The sequence below is a fragment of the Grampus griseus genome, assembly GCF_964374135.1.
Source record: "Grampus griseus genome assembly, chromosome: 13".
NCBI lineage: Eukaryota > Metazoa > Chordata > Mammalia > Artiodactyla > Delphinidae > Grampus > Grampus griseus.
The window spans coordinates 40,281,653-40,302,501 of record NC_139007.1 but is presented as its reverse complement, the minus strand read 5'-3'; the positions used below and the strand labels follow the sequence as shown (position 1 = coordinate 40,302,501).

Here is a 20,849-nt window from a genome sequence, read left to right as displayed (position 1 = left end):
TTTTTTTTTTTTTTTTTTGCGGTACGCGGGCTTCTCACTGTTGTGGCCTCTCCCGTTGCGGAAGCACAGGCTCCGGACGCGCAGGCTCAGTGGCCATGGCTCACAGGCCCAGCCGCTCCATGGCACGTGGGATCTTCCCGGACCGGGGCATGAACCCGTGTCCCCTGCATTGGCAGGCGGACTCTCAACCACTGCGCCACCAGGGAAGCCCCTATAGTCTTAATTTTGATGGAGATGTAAATTCTCAAGAAACCGGGCAATCTTGTAAATATAAAAATCTTTCCGAGACAAATACCATGGTTTTATAGTCTCCACTGCCTTTGATTTTTCATGTCATTACCCTTGCCAGCAGCCCTCTGCCTGACAGGCGATTCTAGTCAACACTTCCGAGCTGTGAAATTTTTGAACAAGTTTTCACCTCCTGAGATGGTTTGGTGCTGGTGGGAATTTCAGCTTAGGTTTTGTGCTACTTGCAGGTGATAAGCGCTACAGTAGCCTGAAGGCATATCTTTGAGGTTATGTGGAGACAGGAGCAGAATGGAGTTATACATTATAAAGTAAAGAAGATAAGGGCACATGGTCCTAATCCCAGACAGATTGGGCCTCATTGGTTGCACCATTTCTATCCCAGATATAGCCAAGTCAAAATTTAGATGCAGCATCTATACAACAACTCAAGAAGCATCAAGGTGGAATATACTTTAAAAGGTCTCTTCAGCTGTTTCCCAGTTGCTGTGCAGCTTTGCTAGACTCCAGGAAGTTGGTTGGTGGCCTTGCACACAGTGCTGTAGAGAGGGGAGCCCTGAGTCAGACGTGGAGGGAACCAGACCTGAGGGAGGGAGGTTGCAGGAAAGGGGCCTTGGCTCCCAAAGACCAGTCCCTGAGCTGTCACTTACTCACTGGGCTCAAGTCATTTAATCTGAGTTGGAAAGTGGGGGTAATAATCCAGGCCTATTCCCATGAGGTTCTTTGGAGAATCATTGACTTATTTGACCTTGAAAAGTGTTTGATAAACAAACAAGCAAAAAAAAGAGTAGAGTAATAGATGTACCTACTGTTCGGGCCTGGAGGCATGGACCCTACAGCAGGGTCTGTGAAAGGGAGGCCTTTTCTCTGGAGTTGTTTATTTTCCATGTTAATGAAAAGGAGGGAGGCTGTCTCTCCAATGGGGCTCAGAATGTTATTTTTTTGTCTTTGCCCAGCCATTTTTTTTGTTTTTTTTCTGAGCAGCTGCAACTGAGTTTAATTTCTGATGTACTGCTAAGAATGTTAACTCAGAAAATATGTGTCCACCTGCAGAGATATGTTCCCAAAACTGTAAGAGACATGTAGACCCAGACCTGCCGGTCCAGGTGCTTGCAGCATTCTGTAGTTGAATGGGAAAATGCACATCAGTCCTAAAAGGCAGTGGTGGGTAGTGTCCTGGGATTAGGCAAGGTCCGGAGGGTCGAAAGAACGGACCTTTGAATTACGTGGACAAGCTGGGCTAGTAAACAGTGACAGTTTCTCAAAGGCTATTATTGGGTTTGGTCAGTTTTGCTGAGAGAACTTCTTGCTTGCTCCCTGATGCATTCTGGCTGATAGATGTAAAGCTGGCACTGAATTTTCTACTTTAATTGCTATGTTCGAAGTTACAGTACAAACATTTCCCCATAGTTCTGCCAAGCAGAAGAAGCCAAAGGTCAAAAAAGATCAATGTTGCCTATTAATTTACATATTTATTCATTCAACCAGCCCATGCTCCAGTCACTGTGTTGTGTCCTGGGGAGCTTCCTGCCTAGTCCGGGATAAGATTCCGAAGACAGGTGATAAGTGCTAGGCAGATTATGTGAGCATTAGCGCACGTCACAGCAAACATCCTGCCCGCTCCAGTGAGTTTAAAAGTCGTGGGACTTCCTGCCTCTCAGGCAGTTGTTAGTTCTTAGAAGCCCCTGGCAGCAGAGAGAGGGCTGAGCATTCCTTTTGGGGGGCATAGGGAAGCTCTTTAGAAGGCAGGGTCCCCGTGTTAGAAGGCAGGGTCCCCTTGTTATTCAGTTGGACACTGTGGCTATTGAGATGTATCATTTTGCTCCATGACAGGTGCAGTGGAAATTCCTGCCTACATCTTTGTGTGCTTTGGGATGGACCATGTGGGGAGAAGAAGCATTCTGGTTTTCTCCCTTCTCTCAAGTGCAGTGACCAATGGTGTGATTATGGTGATCCCCAAGGTGAGTTACTTTATGTGTTATTTAGGGAATGGTTAGTTATACTATGACAGTGTGATGGGAGCATTTTCAGCTTAGGAATATGAAGATGAATTAAGACATATGGATAGAGTATATGCTGTACATAGTATTTTAAATGTTTTCTTTAAAAGTGATTCTTTCTCTGTTGAGAAAGTTTGAAAATAGTTGAAGATAGTTGAAAATTTAAGGAAAAAAAGAAATGTGGGGCGGGGGTAGGGGGAAAAGCCTATAATCCCACTTCCGAGAGATGGCCACGGTTGTATCTTGCCAACCTGATCATCCTGAGTGAGAAGAGTGGATTGCACCTTCCAGTAGTTATCGTCATCTTAAACTTTTATTCATTCATGAGAGATCTATCCAGCATCTAGTATGTGCCAGGTTCTTTTCTAGGTGCTGAGGATGTGCAGTAAGTCAAGTTTCTCTGAGTATAATAAAGAAAAGCAAAATAGGATGAGGGATGGAGAATGACTGTGTATGGAGGGGGAACACACATGTGAACTATTTTATTTTATCTAAGGTGACTGAGGATGGTGTGCCTCTCAGAGAAGGTGATATTTGATCAGAAACCTGGAGGGAGGAAGCCATGGAGACAGCTGAAAGATATGATGAGTCTTATGTTCAGGATTGGTCCAGTTTAAGTAGTCTTGTTTTTTTTTTTCCACTGTGGTAGATTAGTAGTTTCCAATTTCTAGTGTGCATAAATCCCCCGAGGAGCTTGTTTTTAAAATTCAATTTCTTAGTGAGAAACAGTGCCATAAACTACTGAAACGACTTTCACATTCCTGTATTTTGGCAAACTCCATCCCCTAGAATACCTCTTGCACCCAGAAGTGCTCTTCTCTTTCCCCCCAAAATGGAAAACCTGTATTTTCATTCTCAATATGGAAAATGTGGTCACTATGACAATACTTTAAAATACTTTGTTTTAAATCGATTTAATAATTATTAAGCAATAGTATCTCAACATTTAGATCAAGGCATTTTAAGTTTTGCATATTGTTTGAAATTTAACTTAAGCTAACCAGTGACTTCCTTTTATAGTAACGCTTCACTTTGGTGAATCAAATGTTTTAATGTATTGACGTTTCCAGCTGATTGATATATACGACTGATACACATCAGTTAAAACTGCTTAAGACAAGGAGGTCTCTGCCAATTTGAGGGAGCTTCATCCACACCCTTTTTGTTTGTGTTTTTAAGTAGCTTGCAGTTATATTTGTTGAGTTGATGGCAGCTGTCTTTGAGCGGTGAAGATTTAGGGAAACCCTAGAACCTTCACGTTCTACGGTGGTTGAGCCCCAGCGGCAATGTGGAAGACAGGAAAGTGGCTGATGGGGATTTCTAGAAATAGAGTACTAACCCTTAGCCACAAATTTTTCCCCTCTAATAACACTTCTCTCCAAATGGTAATGTCACAATACAAAATTTTTAAGTCCCATTAATTCATCCAACAAATATCGTCTACAATAGTAATTAAGGTGGCAAGGTGACATTGGTTGCCTTAGTAGAGGCACCACCAAATCTCAGTAACTTCACATCATAGACATTTATTTCTTGCTCATAGAAAGTTCGATGTGGGTGTACCTCGTTGGTGGCTGTGGGAGTGGTGAAGGGGGTGTTCGGCTCCATGGAATCATTCAGGGACTCGGGTTGACAGAGGTGCTGCCACTCCTCACACATGAGCTCCAAGGTCACCTGGGTCTCAACACCCAGCTGGCAGACAGAGGAGGAGAGAAAAGATCGACTGTGGGAGGTCTCTGAGAACCACTGCAGGAAATAGAACATGTCAGGGACGACAGCAGAAACCATCTGGGAGGGTCTCATTCCAAAGTGTCTCTCCCCAAATAGCTTTTCTTATTTGGTAATTTGAAATCTCCAAGGCTGCAGGGAGGCACAATAAAACTTTCCTTTAAATTTCATAAAGATGGAAAGCTTTTGCAGACCATGTGTCGAGTTTACAAAATAAAACTCTTCATTGTTCTGAAAAATACTGGAGAATTAGAAAGTTTTAAGTAATAATTTTAAGGATTTTCTATTTTTCTTTTAAAAATATTACTTGATGACAAAATGATGGTCTATTTTGCTAATATATATTTTTTCAGGATTACCATGTTTGGTGTGTGGTGGCAACTATGGCTGGAAAATTTTCCATAGGGGCAGCGTTTGGCCTTATATACCTTTATACAGCAGAGCTGTATCCAACCATTGTAAGGTAAGAGTTACTTATTTTTCTGTTGTTTTCTTGGTATCTTTCACTTATGTGTCATTTGATTACATCTGGCCTTTGAGTATAAATGCTTTCTTTCCGTAGAAGTTACTGGAGCTCCAAGCTATGGGAGGGTTACATGACGACGCTAATTCTGAATCTGAGGCTTTGTCTATACGTCATTAGCAAGGATATTAGAGAACTTGTTTTGAAATAACACTCTTATTATCCTAAAACCATTTTAAGTCTCAAATACAGTCGACTTACATGGACTCAAGGCTAATTTTCTCAGGTTGTATCTCTTGATGTCCTGATGTTAGTTGTGTTAGTTTGTCGGGGCTGCCATAACAAAGCACCACAGACTGAGGGGCTCAAACAACAGAAGTGAATTTTCTCACAGTTGTGGAGGCTAGAAGGCTGAGATCAAGCTGTGTGGCAGGTTTGGTTTCTCCTGGGGCCTTTCTCCTCAGCTTAATAAGAGATACTTATTCCTGTTGAAGGCACATTCTTTGCTTCCTACTAGACATTCTATAAGGTTTAAATAACTTTTAAAGGAAAGCACGTTAAGATATTGCTTGACTTTAAAAAATTGAAATAGGATGTTCCATAGATATAAATCTTTCGGTTTCCCAAATCCCCACTCCACACCCCAAATAAACTCCTGCTCTACAAGACTGATGTTATCCTCAATATTAGACTCAATGAGCGTATGTAAGGGCCTCATCTGCATAGCTGATGCTGATTGGTTTCCCTGCTTTTTTGGTCTTGAATTGTCTTGAATTATCTGCATGTTTGTTCACACTGCTGTTTCACAGAATGAGAATATAAATCATGAATGATTCTTAAAAAATCAAAGTAAAATTATTTCCAAGTATATTAAGCTAAGTTAAGTTTTACTATTTATTCTCTGCTAGAAGCGTGGACAGGGGCTCTGGGCAGCTGTTCCCTCACTCTCTGCAACCAGTGCCTTTCTCGTCTTCTGTTCTTGCTGCTGTATGAATCCTCTCTGCGTTTCCAGGTCGCTGGCTGTGGGGAGTGGCAGCACGGTGGGCCGTGTGGGGAGCATCGCGGCCCCATTCTGCATTTACCTCTCCAGCGTTTGGATCTTCATGCCACAGGTGTTCATCAGTTGATAGAACTTTACTGAGATAGCAGCGAGGCAGAAGAGCTGACTGCCTCCTTTATTTTTATTTATTGGAAGCCAATTTATAATTCGGTTATGGGGGTTTATAGAAACCTAATTAACAGCTCACCAGCTGGTAAGTAGGGTGGTGGGTTGCTGTTTTTCTTGTTCGTTGATTGCCTTCTCCCCCTCTTCCCCATCCCGCCCCGCCTCCGGCCGTGAGCTGTTAATCAATCGCAGCTCTGCCAGCCAGAGCAGGGCCTCTGCTCAGCACATCGTGAAGCCGGGACTGCGCAGGGAGAGCTCTGGTCTCTGGTCTCTCAGCCTGCGCCCCTCTGTCTGGATCCGCAGGCTGCCTCCCACCCCCAGCGCTTGCCTCTGTGTTCCCACCGTGTGACGGCTGGTCAAGGCCAGTTCTGGAGGCTGCTGCTCCCGGAAGGACCCAGTGGTGTCTGGCGGAGAGGTGTAGGGATCTGTGGTTTCCAGCTTCCCCAAAACTTGAGGGGCTCTTCACAGGCAAGGCTGCCTGCGTGCTTCCTCCTGGCTCCGGCAGTGTGAGCCGTCCTCCTGGTTATGAAGTGTGCGAGGGGTTCTGTGCAGTTTGCACGTGTCCTCGTGGCCGGGCTGAGAGTTTGGGAAACCACGCGGACCACTGTTACACACCCGGGTCAGGATGGGGGGAGGGGAGGGGGCAGGGAGATGCGGACAGTGCGGAATGTCGGGGGTGGCCTGAGGGGCTGCACCACCAAGGGGAGAGCCCTGGGTGTGCCGGCCCTCCCTCCCCCTCCAGGCTCGCTCTCCGGGACTTCTTGGTCCTCGTTCTCTCTAGGCTGTTCCCTCTGGGGCTCCTCCTGTGCTCCTGTCTTCTTCTGATTGCTTCATTCTCCAAGAGCCATTCTGGCTGTCTTTCTCAGTCCCTGCGCGGGTGACCTCTCCTGATTCTGACTTCTCTTCCAAGCAGCAGACCCACTAGCCCCATGGATAGTCTCCCTGGGTGACTAAACAGCTTCACCGTTTCCCAAACCCAGCCGGCCGGTGACTTGCATTTTCTCCACCCGTCTCCGCTCTGCGGTAGGAGTCCGTGGCCTGCAGCGTGACCCTTGAGCACCAACTTTTTATTCTCCCACCCCCTCCAACCCACGACACCGAGTCCTCTCCTTCTCTCTCACAAGCAGCCTACTCACCTACTCCAGTCCAGCCCCTCATCACCGCCTGCCTCTCTGGTTCCTTCCCTGCACATGCCCCCGGCCCCATCAGAGTAGTTTGCCGAACCGGAGCTCTGGTCCAACTGCCCCTCACCTTCAGAGCAAAACCCAAACTCTGCCTGATACTCATGGCCTTTCCAGATTGACCCCCTGCCCATGTTCCCTATTTTGTTTTGTTTCCTCACACACTTCCCCCTCCTCTCCACACCCTGTTCTCATTCATCCCCACCGGCGTCCTCTGCCCGAACATCCCCTCTGCAGAGAATGCTCCTCCCCCCACAAACTTCATGTATCTTTATTTTTTTTAAGAGAATGGGACCAGTTTTATACATTCTGTAGCCATGAAAGTAATGTTAAAACCAGAAAAGCAGATGAGGCTTATTGACTAAATCAGGACCACCTGTGGAGGAGAGAAGGGGAGGCTTCTGGGGTACAAGCAGTGTTTTCTTGTGGGTGATCAAGACCATGATGTGTTTGCTTTATAATTATTTCTTAAACTGCATTTGTTTTATGCATTTAAAAAAATTATGTCATTTTATGGTAGATAGGTAGATAGATATAGACTTTTTTTTTTTTTTTCCTTTTTGAGAGGTAAATCCAAGAACTTTTAGGATCCAGCCTGCCTCAGAAGCTTGCACTCCATCTGGGTCAGAGCCCTGAGGGCTCCCAGGACCGTAAGATGCGTTAAGGCAGTGACTTCTTCCCAGTATGTCTATGAAGTCCCTTTCACAGGGTCTTCCTGGGCTTCGTGGAGAGCAACGGCCTCACCAGGTTCTTCTGGATGAGGATGTCCTGGAGCTTTAGTGGCTGTGACTTGCATGGCTGGGGAAATGAGACCAGAGCTGGACCCACTTGCCTCATTCCTAGTTCGTCCTCCTGCACTGCCTCTGCCGGACAACTAGTGGAAGGCCCAAAGCTCTAGGGGTTTAGATGAGGCAGCTAAACCTCTTTTAAGACCAGAGCAAACCCCACTTCTTTAAGAAGCCCACCCAGATCCAGTGATGCAACCTCTCCCTTTCCCAGGTCTGCATAGCATTTCGTGTGTACCCTTTCCACAGCCCGCTGTCGCAGTCTGGCTCTATTATTCACACGTATGTCTTTGTCCCCCAGTTAAATTGTTGAACTCTTGCAGGATAGGGCATTTTGTGTACCCACAACTGAGTCCACTGGAGCATTTCTCTCACCTTGCGTGCCATTCATGCTATAATTTACTTAATATTTTAAATCAAATAGAATGGCTTTTAAAATTTAGCTTTGCCCTAAACAACAGTAACAGTGAAATCATGGGTGTTATACTAGTTACATGTTTTTCTAAAATACACTAACAATCTCATAAGTAGTAAAACAAATTGTTTGAGATGTTCTTAAAAAAAAAAAAAAAATCACCTGGCATACACAGGTGGTATGCGTCTGCTCTTTGGGAATCATTGTCTCAGCATGGTTCTCTCTCGTGTCCCAGTAACAGGCACTCAGTCAAGTTTGCTTAATTGGGGGCGTAGGGTCTGGCCTACACAGGAAGGAGTTTTGGAGAATCCACCACTCTTTTTAGGTCACGGACTTTTCCAGAAGCATCTCCTTTGTGCTAGCACTTTATGTTCTTTGTTAAATAAATAAAAGATAAAAATGGAAAAGATGTTTTTAAAAATAAGCTAAGACACACAGAAGAAGATAGACAAATCTATAAAAGCAAACTGCTATAAAATCACTAAAACCAAATAAAGATTTTTTTTTAAAGGACATCCATAACGGTTCATTATGGACTACAGAGTTAAAAGGGGTTTTTAAATTTTATTTAACAGGTACTTAAATAGTGCTTGTTATGTAACAAGCTCTATTTGTTTGTTTTTTGCGGTATGCGGGCCTCTCACTGTTGTGGCCTCTCCTGTTGCGGAGCACAGGCTCCGGACGCGCAGGCTCAGCGGCCATGGCGCATGGGCCCAGCCGGTCCACGGCATGTGGGATCTTCCCGGACCAGGGCACGAACCCGCGTCTCCTGCATCGGCAGGCGGACTCTCAACCACTGCGCCACCAGGGAAGCCCACAAGCTGTATTTTAAGTGCTTTACAAGAAGTAGTCTTCACAGAATGCAGGTACTGTTTTTGTTATCCCTATTTAAGTGACAGAACTTGGGTTCAAACCCAAATACCATGCCTTTTGCATAGGTCAAACAAATAAACAACCAGTCCTAAAAGGGATACAGAGAAATAAGTTTTTCCTCCACCCTGACCCTGGTCCCCCCTTCCCCAGGACAACCTCTGTCAGCAGGGTCTTGTGTATATTTGCAAAATTATTCTGTGAAGGTACTTCCTTTGGACGTAGTAGATGTTACTTGTTATTTTTAATGAGTAAAAAAATAAATCATTAAATTTCTCATTAAGCTTATTTATGGGTGTCAAACTGCCTAGGGAGCCAGTATTTTCATTTTGAGGAATAGAAATGGTAATCTAGAAGATAAGCTTATATTTTCTCTTTCAAAAAGAAGCACATGAAAATCACTCCTTCTGTTGCTTTTATTATCAACCATCATTTTTTTAGTAATCTAAGGGAAAAAAGTGGACGCCTAATTCATATCCTGTTTGTATTCATGAACTCATTTGGCAAAGGTTGAGTGTTGATTTTGAATTAGCCTCCCTGCTAGGTGATAAGCAGCAGAGATGAAAGAAACAGCGTTTGTCCTGAGAGATGTCCAGTCTGGTGCAGAAGGCAGAAGCCCCAGAGAAGAGGGCTGTGGTAGGGAAATGCAGGGGTTATGGGGTGGTAGGCGAGGGCTACCAACCGAGGCTAGGGCCAGAGGGGAGGTTTCCCAGAGGAGGGGGCTTTAATCTGTGTCTGGAGGAGCCAGTGAGAGTCAGCAAGGTGGAGGGGGAGAGAAGGGAATTCCACGCCGAGGAAACAGGAAGGCAAAAACTTAGAGGGAAAAGGAACTTGACCAGTTTGAGTTTGGGTGCAAGCATTACTGCTAACACCCAGGGTGGGTTGAGGGAGCCAGGATATATGGGTGAAAGGATGGGCAGGATCTCAAAGGAGAGCAGAACAGAAGAACATTCAGACCTAAAGGTGGGTTGGAGAGGACAGGATGCAAAAGTTGTATCCACAGGACCCATGATGAGTTTGCATATGGTGGAGGGGGGCAGCTGGAAGGATGGGAAGCTTGTTCTCGGGGCTGGAGGGAACCCAGAGGGGGAACAAGGTTGAGGTGGGGAAGGACAGTGCACTTGAATTGTGGGTGATGAATGTGAGGTACCTGCTTGACGGCGGAGGCTGGGGGAGGCATCCAGGAGGCAGGTCTGGAGCTCAGGGGACACCCCCATGGGAGGTACAGATTTGGGAGTCAGCTTATGAAGAGGTGAGGGAGACTGAAGAGCAGAACCCTGGGAACGGTGGCATTTAAAGCCTGATGGGAAGAGGGGTCCAGGGCAGAGACTGAGATGCAACAGCCGGGGAGACAGGGAGGTGACCAGAACCCCAAAGGAGGAGGGCAAGTGAGGAAGGCAGGACAGGACAGCGGCTAAGAAAGAGCAGAACAGGGAAACGTGCATCAGGTTTGGCAGCTGGGAATCTGTGGCCTGGGAAGAGCAGCTTCTGTGGGTGGTGGGAGTGGGCCATGCTGTGGGGAGCAGGATGGAAGGAGAAGCAGTGAGCGCTGTGGAGAGGATGGGCTGGGGGCTGCAGTGGGTGTGGGCTGAGGCAGAGGGCCTCTTTTGCTTGTTTCAAAAGACTCGAGAGTAGTAATGATAGCTACCATTTATTGACTCCTTAACATAAGCCAGTCCCTGTTTTGAGTGCCCTAAATGTGTCACTTAATTTTATCCTTCCAACAGTCCTTTGGGGGCAGGTAGTAGTATTATTTCCATTTTACAGATAAGGAAACTGAGGAGCAGGAAAGTTAAGTCACTTGCCCAGGGTCATACAGGTCGCAAATACAAGTTCCTGGGCAGAGTGGGTACAGAAATTATAAGAGGCTCAAGAACTTCTATTTTTACCGAGGGAAGCTAGCCAGTGGAAAGGAAAGGATCAAACATCAGTGAGAATTGGGATTGACATATAGAGACTACTATATATAAAGTAGATAATCAACAAGGACCTATTGTATAGCACAGGGAACTCTTCTCAATACTCTGTAATGACCCATATGCGAAAAGAATCTAAAAAAGAGGGGATATATGTATAGGTATAACTGATCCACTTTACTGTGCAGCAGAAACCAACACAACATTGTAAATCAACTATACTCCAATACAGATCTTTTAAAAAGTTAGATCCAATTGATGCATTCCAAAAAAACAAATCAGCGGGTAAGAAGGGAGGTCTACTGATGGAGGAAGACCCCACCCCACCGGCACCCTTCCACCTCCCACCCGCAGGAGGAGGTGAGAGGTGACAAAGGCTCCTCCTTGCCGGAGGTAGGGGCGGGGGTGGGGGGGGAGGGGTGGGGGAGGAGGGCGAGGGGGCAGGGGGGAGTGGGAAGGGTTGGGGGGAGGGGGAGGTTTTGGGGATGCTTGTAGTGGGGTTGGGGGAGTTGGCCAACGGCCGTGGGAGACCAGGTCTTCTGCTGAGAGTGAGAGAGGAGATGGAGGGTTCTGAGTTTGTTTAGTGCCTGACTATTCTTACCACCAAGTTAAAAAGGTAAATCCAGTCTTGTCTTGGATATTCCATTTGATTCTATTTCTTGTTTAGACTTATTCAGTGTTTTTCACACCCTGGCAGAGGGCTCTTCTGGGGTTTCTACGTCCTTTGCAATGTCACTTTAGATTCTGTTACTGCTTCTAGGCTTACTCATGTATTTCTAGATTTAGGTTGTCAGCGTTCTGCAAACAAAGTAAGGAACCGTCTTCCCGGGTCACGTCTGTTAGTGATGTGGCCTCACAGCGCGTCACAGTTGCACTGTGTCTCAGAGGCTGTAAAAGCATAAGTATGCAGATTTATCAGAAAAACCGTGCCTTAATTTATTTTTATGGGGTCTTCCCGGGCAGTATTTTTTGCTAAAGGGGTTTAAATTATATAAGGACAAAGTTTTTACAGACCATAAAGAGATTTAGTTCTAAAATCCACCCAAAATCTACATAGTGATCAACAGAGAATAGACGTGCAGACTTTAGTTTTTAATGTGATTTGCATTTTTAAAAGCAGACACCTTGGTGCTAGTCTAAAAGGTTGCCTTTTATGTGTCAAAACCTGGAAAGTTAAGAAATACTGAATTTTTACAGGAAATCACTTGGACCCACCCCTCCCCCACAGTAGCAGCTAGTTTCCATTGCCTCTGTTTTGTTTCCCCCTAAATTCTGTAGGTTTTGGTTCATTGAAACATTCATTTGTGCATACATGCATTCATTCATTCCCCACCATTTATTGGATGCTGATAGCATGTCAATTTTTGGGGCCGGGGCAGGGTTGACTAAGACAGTCCCTGGCCGTCAAGTCCAAATCCAAGACTCTGGGTTTCCCCATGAGACTCTGGAGTCTGGGAAGACAGGGCAGGGACTTTTTTCCCCCTGTGTAGCTCCTAGGACAGTGCCTACATGAGTAATAATGCAGGTAGTAACTGGGATTTATTTAGTAGGTGGTTAATGAGTGATCAGATTAAGCCTAGTCAACAAATTAAAGAACCCCTGGACCAGCATAAGTAACCAAAAGGTCTCACTAAGGAATAAATGACAACTGTTAGGTCAAATTCAGTTCTGTTGCCCTCTGAAAAAGGTTCAGAAATGACTATTCTCTGAAGGATACCCTTCTTTCTCGATGTGTCACTTATTCCTTTTTTAATTCCTTCTAGCTGCTTGTTGGGACTTCAGCCTTCGTGAGTGGAGTGCTAACGTTCATGCTTCCAGAAACCCTCGGGAAGCCTCTGACAACTACTTGGGAGGAGACTGAAAAAGAGAGCAGTTCAGGCAAATTACTTTCCACAACCGATAATACTGCGTTAGAAAATATCACAGTGGTTAACTCTGAGGATTCCGGTCTTAATAAATAAATGTGCCAGACGTGCTGTGTAGCACCTGAAATATTGTTTAATGCTTTTGTATTAGAGGAACATTATTCTCATCTCCTGCATGTCACGTGTATGTGTCTTTTTTTTTTTAATTTTGTAAGAAAGTTTTGAAACAATGGCTTGGTAAAAGTAGGAGAAATAAAAAGCAAGATGAGAATTCGCATTCTTTTTACACTGCTTTCTTATTGCCACAGAATATTTTTCCGTATTTGTTCTTCTGTGTCACTGATTCTTGCAGCCCTGAGGGACTGCTACACACTCCCTTCAGTATCAGGATCCCCTCCCCCCAACACCGGGACTGTCGACTGGGAAGAGGAGGGGGCATGTGAAAGTGTGTTTCTTTTGACAAAGCCGCTCGAAGATTCTATTTCTGATATTCCTTCCTCTCTTAGGAGAATCATAGCTCTAAATTCAAGTTTTCAAGTCATTCAGAAATGCCCCATCAAAAAACACTTGTCTAACCATAAAAATTATAGCTACACAAAAAGATATCTTGCTTTCCAGCACCCTGAAGGAAGAGGGCTTGAATATGCAGACACATGTGCTTGTGTTTGGCCCAGTTAAGGGACACACATCTGCTAGGGGCCAGGAGTGAGTTTTCTAGCCTGACAGTCTGATTTTTCCTAAATTTACCAAATTCTCTCCATAAGTCTCATTCCCTGTACATAGAAGCTGTGGCATTTTAGTGTATTGCAAACTTTTTTTTTAAAAAAAGGGAACTTGATTTTTATTTATTTATTTATGTCTGTGTTGGGTCTTCATTGCTGCGCAGGCTTTCTTTAGTTGCAGCAAGCAGGGGACTACTCTTTGTTTTGTGCAAACTTGTTATTGCAGTGGCTTCTCTTGTTGCAGAGCACGGGTTCTAGGCACATGGGCTTCAGTTGTTGTGGCTCGCAGGCTGTAGAGTGCAGGATCGGTAGTTGTGGTGCACTGGCTTAGTTGCTCTGAGGAATGTGGGATCTTCCCGGACCAGGGCTTGAACCCGTATCCCCTGCATTCGCAGGCGGATTCTTAATCACCGCACCACCAGGGAAGTCCGCAAATATTTTAAGTTTGTAGATCATCTAGGAAATTGACATCTGGATCTGTTCCCAATATTAAAAAAACTTTTTAAGTATTCTTGCCTTTTAAACATAATTTATAGAAAGATTTACTTTTGTAAAGTAATAAACTTTGTTTCCTCAACTTCACTTTTTTTTTTGCGGTACGCGGGCCTCTCACTGTTGTGGCCTCTCCCGTTGCGGAGCACAGGCTCCGGACGCGCAGGCTCCGGACGCGCAGGCTCAGTGGCCATGGCTCACGGGCCCAGCCGCTCCGCGGCATGTGGGATCTTCCCAGACCGGGGCACGAACCCATGTGCCCTGCATCGGCAGGCGGACTCAACCACTGCGCCACCAGGGAAGCCCTCAACTTCACTTTTATCTCGCAAAAATAGATTAAGTTTCTGAACATTTCAGCAGCAAAATTATGGCATAACCTTATCTGTTAGAGGAGTTTGCATTCTACATAAGTTTCCCATAGGTTTTGGGTATTTTCTTCACTTGGTTTCATCAGAAGTTCATTATTTTTTCCTTTGCTCTTGAAATTTAGCTGTTGGATATGTCTTATGTCCAGTACATTAGAATTGATGAAGCGTTAGTGTTATCTGCAGAGGCAAGTAAAAGATTAAGACAATCGTAGAGATACTGTTGTTTAAAAAGCATTGCTGGGCTAAAAAGCATTGCTTGGGTCTTGATTTGTGACCCAAGATATGATCTATCCTGGATAATGTTCCATGAGCACTTGAGAAGAAAGTATATTCTGTTGTTTTTGGATGGAATGTCCTATAAATATCAATTAAGTGCATCTTGTTTAATGTATCATTTAAAGAAATGTGTTTCCTTATTTATTGTGTTTCCTTATTTATTTTCATTTTGGATGATCTGTCCATTGGTGAACGTGGGGTGTTAAAGTCCCCTACTATGATTGTGTTACTGTCAATTTCCCCTTTTATGGCTGTTAGTGTTTGCCTTATATATTGAGGTGCTCCTATGTGGGGTCCATAAATATTTAGAATTATTGTATCTTCTGCTTGGATTGATCCCTTGATCATTATGTAGTGTCCTTCTTTGTCTCTTTTAATAGTCTTTATTTTAAAGTCTATTTTGTCTGATATGAGAATTGCTACTCCAGCTTTCTTTTGATTTCCATTTGCATGGAATATCTTTTTCCATCCCCTCACTTTCAGTCTCTATGTTTCCCTAGGTCTGAAGTGGGTCTCTTGTAGACAGCATATATATGGGTCTTATTTTTGTATCCATTCAGCCAGTCTATGTATTTTGGTTGGAGCATTTAATCCATTTACATTTAAGGTAAATACTGATATGTATGTTCCTATTACCATTTTGTTAATTGTTTTGGGTTTGTTATTGTAGGTCTTTTCCTTTTCTTGTTTTTCCTGCCTAGAGAAGTTTCTTTAGCATTTGTTGTAAAGCTGGTTTGGTGGTGCTGAATTCTCTTAGCTTTTGCTTATCTGTAAAGGTTTTAATTTCTCCATCGAATCTGAATGAGATCCTTGCTGGGTAAAGTAATCTTGGTTGTAGGTTTTTCCTTTTCATCATTCTAAATATGTCCTGCCACTCCCTTCTGGCTTGCAGAGTTTCACTGAAAGATCAGCTGTTAACCTTATGGGGATTCCCTTATATGTTATTTGTTGTTTTTTCCTTGCTGCTTTTAATAATTTTTCTTGGTGTTTAATTTTTGATAGTTGGATTAATATGTGTCTTGGCGTGTTTCCCCTTGGATTTATCCTGTATGGGACTCTCTGTGCTTCCTGGACTTGATTATCTATTTCCTTTCCCATTCTAGGGAAGTTTTCAACTATAATCTCTCAAATATTTTCTCAGTCCCTTTCTTTTTCTTTTCTTCTTCTGGGACTCCTATAATTCGAATGTTGGTGCAGTTAATGTTGTCCCAGAGGTCTTTGAGACTGTCCTCAATTCTTTTCATTCTTTTTTCTTTATTCTGCTCTTCAGTAGTTATTTCCACTATTTTATCTTCCAGGTCACTTATCCACTCTTCTGCCTCAGTTATTCTGCTATTGATTTCTTCTAGAGAATTTTTAATTTCAGTTATTGTGTTGTTCATCATTGTTTGTTTGCTCTTTAGTTCTTCTAGGTCCTTGTTAAACGTTTCTTGTATTTTCTCCATTCTGTTTCCAAGATTTTGGATCATCTTTACTATAATTAGTCTAAATTCTTTTTCAGGTAGACTGCCTATTTCCTCTTCATTTGTTTGGTCTGGTGGGTTTTTACCTTGCTCCTTCATCTGCTGTGTGTTTTTCTGTCTTCTCATTTTGCTTATCTTACTGTGTTTGGGGTCTCCTTTTCTCAGTCTGCAGGTTTGTAGTTCCTGTTGTTTTTGGTGTCTGCCCCCAGTGGCTAAGGTTGGTTCAGTGGGTTGTGTAGGCTTCCTGGCAGAGGGGACTAGTGCCTGTGTTCTGGTGGATGAGGCTGGATCTCGTCTCTCTGGTGGGCAGGTCCACATCCGGTGGTGTGTTTTGGGGTGTCTGTGACCTTATTATGATTTTAGGCAGCCTCTCTGATAATGGGTGGTGTTGTGTTCTGTCTTGCTAGTTGTTTGGCATAGGGTGTCCAGCACTGTAGGTTGCTGGTCATGGAGTGGAGCTAGGTCTTGGTGTGGAGATGGAGATCTCTGTGTGATTTTCACCGTTTGATATTAGTTGGAGCTGGGAGGTCTCTGGTGGACCAATGTCTTGAATTTGGCTCTCCCACCTCAGAGGCACAGGCCTAACACCCAGCCGGAGAACCAAGACCCTGTCATCCACACGGCTCAGAATAAAAGGGAGAAAGTAAGAAAGAAGGAAAAAAAGAAAGGAAGGAAGGAAGAAAGGGAGGAAGGAAGGAAGGAAGAAAGAAAGCAAACTTAGAAAACAAATCCAGCAATGATAACAAGTGCTAAAAACTATACTAAAAAAGAAAAAAAAAGGACAGACAGAACCCTAGGACAAATGGTAAAAGCAAAGCTATACAGACAAAATCACACACAGAAGCATACACATACACACTCACAAAAAGAGGAAAAGGAAAAAAAATTATATATATCGTTGCTTCCAAAGCCTACTGCCTCAATTCGGGATGATTTGTTGTCTATTCAGGTATTCCACGGATGCAGGGTACATCAAGTTGACTGTGGAGATTTAATCCGCTGCTCCTGAGGCTGCTGGGATAGATTTCCCTTTCTCTTCTTTGTTCTCACAGCTCACAGGGGCTCAGCTTTGGATTTGGCCCCGCCTCTGCGTGTAGGTCGCCTGAGGGCTTCTGTTCCCGTCCGGACAGGATGGGGTTAAAGGAGCCGCTGATTCGGGAGCTCTGGCCGCGGGGAGGGAGGGGTACGGAATGCGGGGCGAGCCTGCGGCGGCAGAGGCCGGCGTGACATTTCAACAGCTTGAGGCGCGCCCTGTGTTTTCCCGGGGAAGTTGTCCCTGGATCACAGGACCCTGGCAGTGCCGGACTGCACAGGCTCCCGGAAGGGAGGTGTGGAGAGTGACCTGTGCTCGCGCACAGGCTTCTTGGTGGCTGCAGCAGCAGCTTTAGAGTTTCATGCCCGTCTCTGGTGTCCACGCTGATAGCCGCGGCTCGTGCCCGTCTCTGGAGCTCGTTTAGGCGGTTCAGTCCCCTCTCCTCGCGCACTCTGAAACAATGGTCTCATGCCTCTTAGGCAGGTCCAGACTTTTTCCCAGACTCCCTCCCGGCTAGCCGTGGTGCACTAGCCCCATTCAGGCTGTGTTCACGCTGCCAACCCCAGTCCTCTCCCTGGGATCCGACCTCCGAAGCCCGAGCCTCAGCTCCCAGCCCCCGCCCGCCGCGGCGGGTGGGCAGAGAAGCCTCTCGGGCTGGTGAGTGCTGGTAGGCACCGATCCTCTGTGCGGGAATCTCCCCGCTTTGCCCTCCGCACCCCCGTTGTTGTGCTCTTCTCTGGGGCTCCGAAGTTTCCCCCCTCCGCCACCCACAGTCTCCTCCAGTGAAGGGGCTTCCTAGTGTGTGGAAACCTTTCATCCTTCATGGCTCCCTCCCACTGGTGCAGGTCTCATCCCTAGTCTTTTGTCTCTGTTTTTTCTTTTGCCCCTGTTTTTTCTTTTGCCCTACCCAGGTACGTGGGGAGTTTCTTGCCTGTTGGGAGGTCTGAGGTCTTTTGCCAGCGTTCAGTAGGTGTTCTGTAGGAGTTGTTCCACATGTAGATGTATTTCTGATGTATTTGTGGGGAGGAAGGTGATCTCCGCGTCTTACTCTTCCGCCATCTTGAAGGTCTCCTCCTTTTAGCCATTATTGTGGTTTATCTCTACATTTACTTGGATTGTCTTTAATGTCTTTCAATGAAGTATAGTTTTCTCCATAAATCATGCACATTTCTTGTATTTTTCCTAGGTAACTATTTTTAGTACAATTAGAGATGTTAAGTTTCTAATATATTTTCTACTGTTTATTTTGGGCATAAAGGAGGGTGCTTGATTTTTCTATGTTGCTCCTATATCCAGCAACCTTGATAAAGAGTGTTTTTAACTCAAAAGGAAAAAAAACCCACTTTATTGGGAGAAAAATTGGGCTTTACAGCATAACAATTCACAGATATGTCATACAGGAAACCAAACATACTTTGTTCCTCTAGCATTTCTTAGTATGCACAGCTTTCTGATTTTATACTTGAAAAACAGTGATGTTGTATATCTATAATAGTTGGAAGCTAGTCATACGTAGCACATCAAACCCGTCTCTGGTTGTAAACATTTCAAGGAGTGCTTTACCACCACATTGGAAAGCTCAGAAAACAACCCACATACAAGTAGGTAAACTTCAGGCAGATGACCTTGTTACCAGTTCTGTTTAACTGTGGACCATACATCAACTTGACCTCAACAGGCAATGAAGTGTGAGGGGCAGTGGAAGCACGTGGATTCAAACAAACAAACAAAAAACCTGGCTATCAGCCTTCTCACTTGGGCAAATCAACCTCTCTTTACCTCAGTCTCCTCATTTGAAAATTCAGGATCATAATAAAATGTCGCTCACAGGACTGAAAAGATGAGATACTATATCTACATCATTTAGTGCCACCCTGCACAACCCAGATACTGTACCATGCTGTTTCTCCATGCACTTTATACGATTCCACCATGCAGTCAAGGAGAGTGTGGCAGCCGTCCTGTCCAGTCTTGGTCTTGGCCAGCTGGCATTTGGAGCCCATCATGCTGTCTCTGTCCAATTTGATTGTGTCCTACAACATATGTTTCTCCCTTGAGGACTCTGCAATTTAGATTGTTCTGGTGATAGTTTTGGCCCATAATAGCTGCAGGGAAGACTTACTGTGAAGCTAATGAGGCACAAACTTCAGACTCACTTCCCTCACTTGCACGGGCTCTTGAGAAAGACCTTAGCAATTGGTTTATTTGGTTATAAATCTTGGTAAATTTTGTAAAAAAAATTTGCAAAAGTAAGATCTATTCACTGCAATCAGTTAAGACCACTACCTCTTTCTACTCTGTTTTCCTTCTGTAAGATATCCCCTGTCAGATGACATCAAAGTGGTTACAGACATTTTGTTCTTTCATGATTTTGTGTGTGTATATATATATATATATATATATATATATATACACACACACACACAAAAGAGGGCTTAAACCTGTATAACTTCAGATCCCATAAAAACTGAATCTGTCCTCCTCCCCCCACCCCCTGAATCTCTGTTAATAGCTATGTTGTTAGGTATAAGTTCATATTAAAAATATACTCTCCGAACATATTCAATTGAACAGTCAGTTCTGAGGGGCTGACCTGTCCCCTTTTGATCACTCCTATCAAATACTTACCACATACTCAATACAAAGGGTTCATTCTGTAAAATGGCATTATGCGAAGGGGGTACATAAATTCTTGTGGTGGTGAAGAGGAATATTTTCTTGTTTAAGATTGTGAATTCTGACTGCGGAAACCAGTCTGTGGTATCTCCCCCCAACAGAGTGTCTGGGAGTTGTTGGTGTTCATGTCTTATCTGAATTTGCCAAGGGTCAGTAATGGCTGCTCATTTTATCTCTGAAGCCCACACTGTACCAGTATATACTGACAGCTTCTTGTTCCCTAAGTAACTTCATCTTCTTCCTTCATTCCCTGCCTCTCCCTGTGCCCACCTATCCCATCAGGGACCAAACGTTAGAGATTTTCTTGGATGTACAGGTAAGTCTTTTTTTTTTTTTTAATATTTATTTATTTATTTGGCTGTGTAGGGTCTTAGTTGTGGCATGTGGGATCTATGGTTGAGGTGTGCGGGCTCCAGAGCATGCAGGCTCAGTAGTTGTGGTGCGTGGGCTTAGTTGCCCCGTGGCATGTGGGATCTTAGTTCCCTGACCAGGGATCAAACATGCGTCCCCTGCATTGGAAGGTGGATTCTTAACCACTGGACCACCAGGGAAGTCCCTGTACAGGTAAGTCTTAAAAGTCTTATTTTATAAGGAAGAAAGTGTTCAATTATAGACTCTGCTCTACTTTTGTGTCCCAAGTCGGAGCTAAGCCAATGTATCACAGACTCGAATCTCCCTGAACTCACCCCTCCCATGCTTCCCTGCCCCAACCTGCAGCCATACACTGCTGAATCCCTGGTCCCATGAGCCTTGCTTCCTCAATAACCTCTGAAGAGGCTATTCAAGTTCCATTGGCTTGAGGCCCTTGATGTACTGGCAAACTAACACACCAGCAAGGCTAACATGTCTCGAGCCATTGACACCCATGGAGAGCAGAGCAGGAGGGGCTGGTGGGCAGGGAGGACCCCAACACACTGCACAGGTGAGCCTCTGGGGACCTCCAGAGCCCAAAGTAAAAAGTTCCTGAAAAATTGTTGGAGAGGAGTGTGAAGCTGAGCTCACCTGCAGTCTCGGGGAGATCACATCAACTCCTGGACTTCAGCACCTTGGCAGCCACAAGTCTGTTCTCTATGTCTGTGAGTCTATTTCTGTTTCTTAGATAAGTTCATTTGTGTCACATTTTAGGTTCCACATATAAGTGGTTTCATATGGTATTTGTCTTTCTCTTTCTGACTTACTTCGCTT

At 44.6% G+C, this 20,849-nt stretch overlaps 1 protein-coding gene across 1 annotated transcript in view; it reads left to right on the top strand.

Moving 5' to 3' along the window:
- The window catches only part of SLC22A16 (solute carrier family 22 member 16), a gene marked incomplete at its 5' end in the record, with an annotated part of 33,364 nt that extends 20,585 nt beyond the window's left edge, over positions 1-12,779 (top strand). The window contains 4 exons of the mRNA XM_082668702.1: positions 2,080-2,207; positions 4,328-4,437; positions 5,450-5,549; positions 12,533-12,779. Coding sequence (XP_082524828.1) covers positions 2,080-2,207; positions 4,328-4,437; positions 5,450-5,549; positions 12,533-12,730 — 536 coding nt within the window. The 3' untranslated portion in view covers positions 12,731-12,779. The remainder of the gene's footprint in view (positions 1-2,079; positions 2,208-4,327; positions 4,438-5,449; positions 5,550-12,532) is intronic.
- Between the last annotated feature and the right edge of the window lie 8,070 nt (positions 12,780-20,849).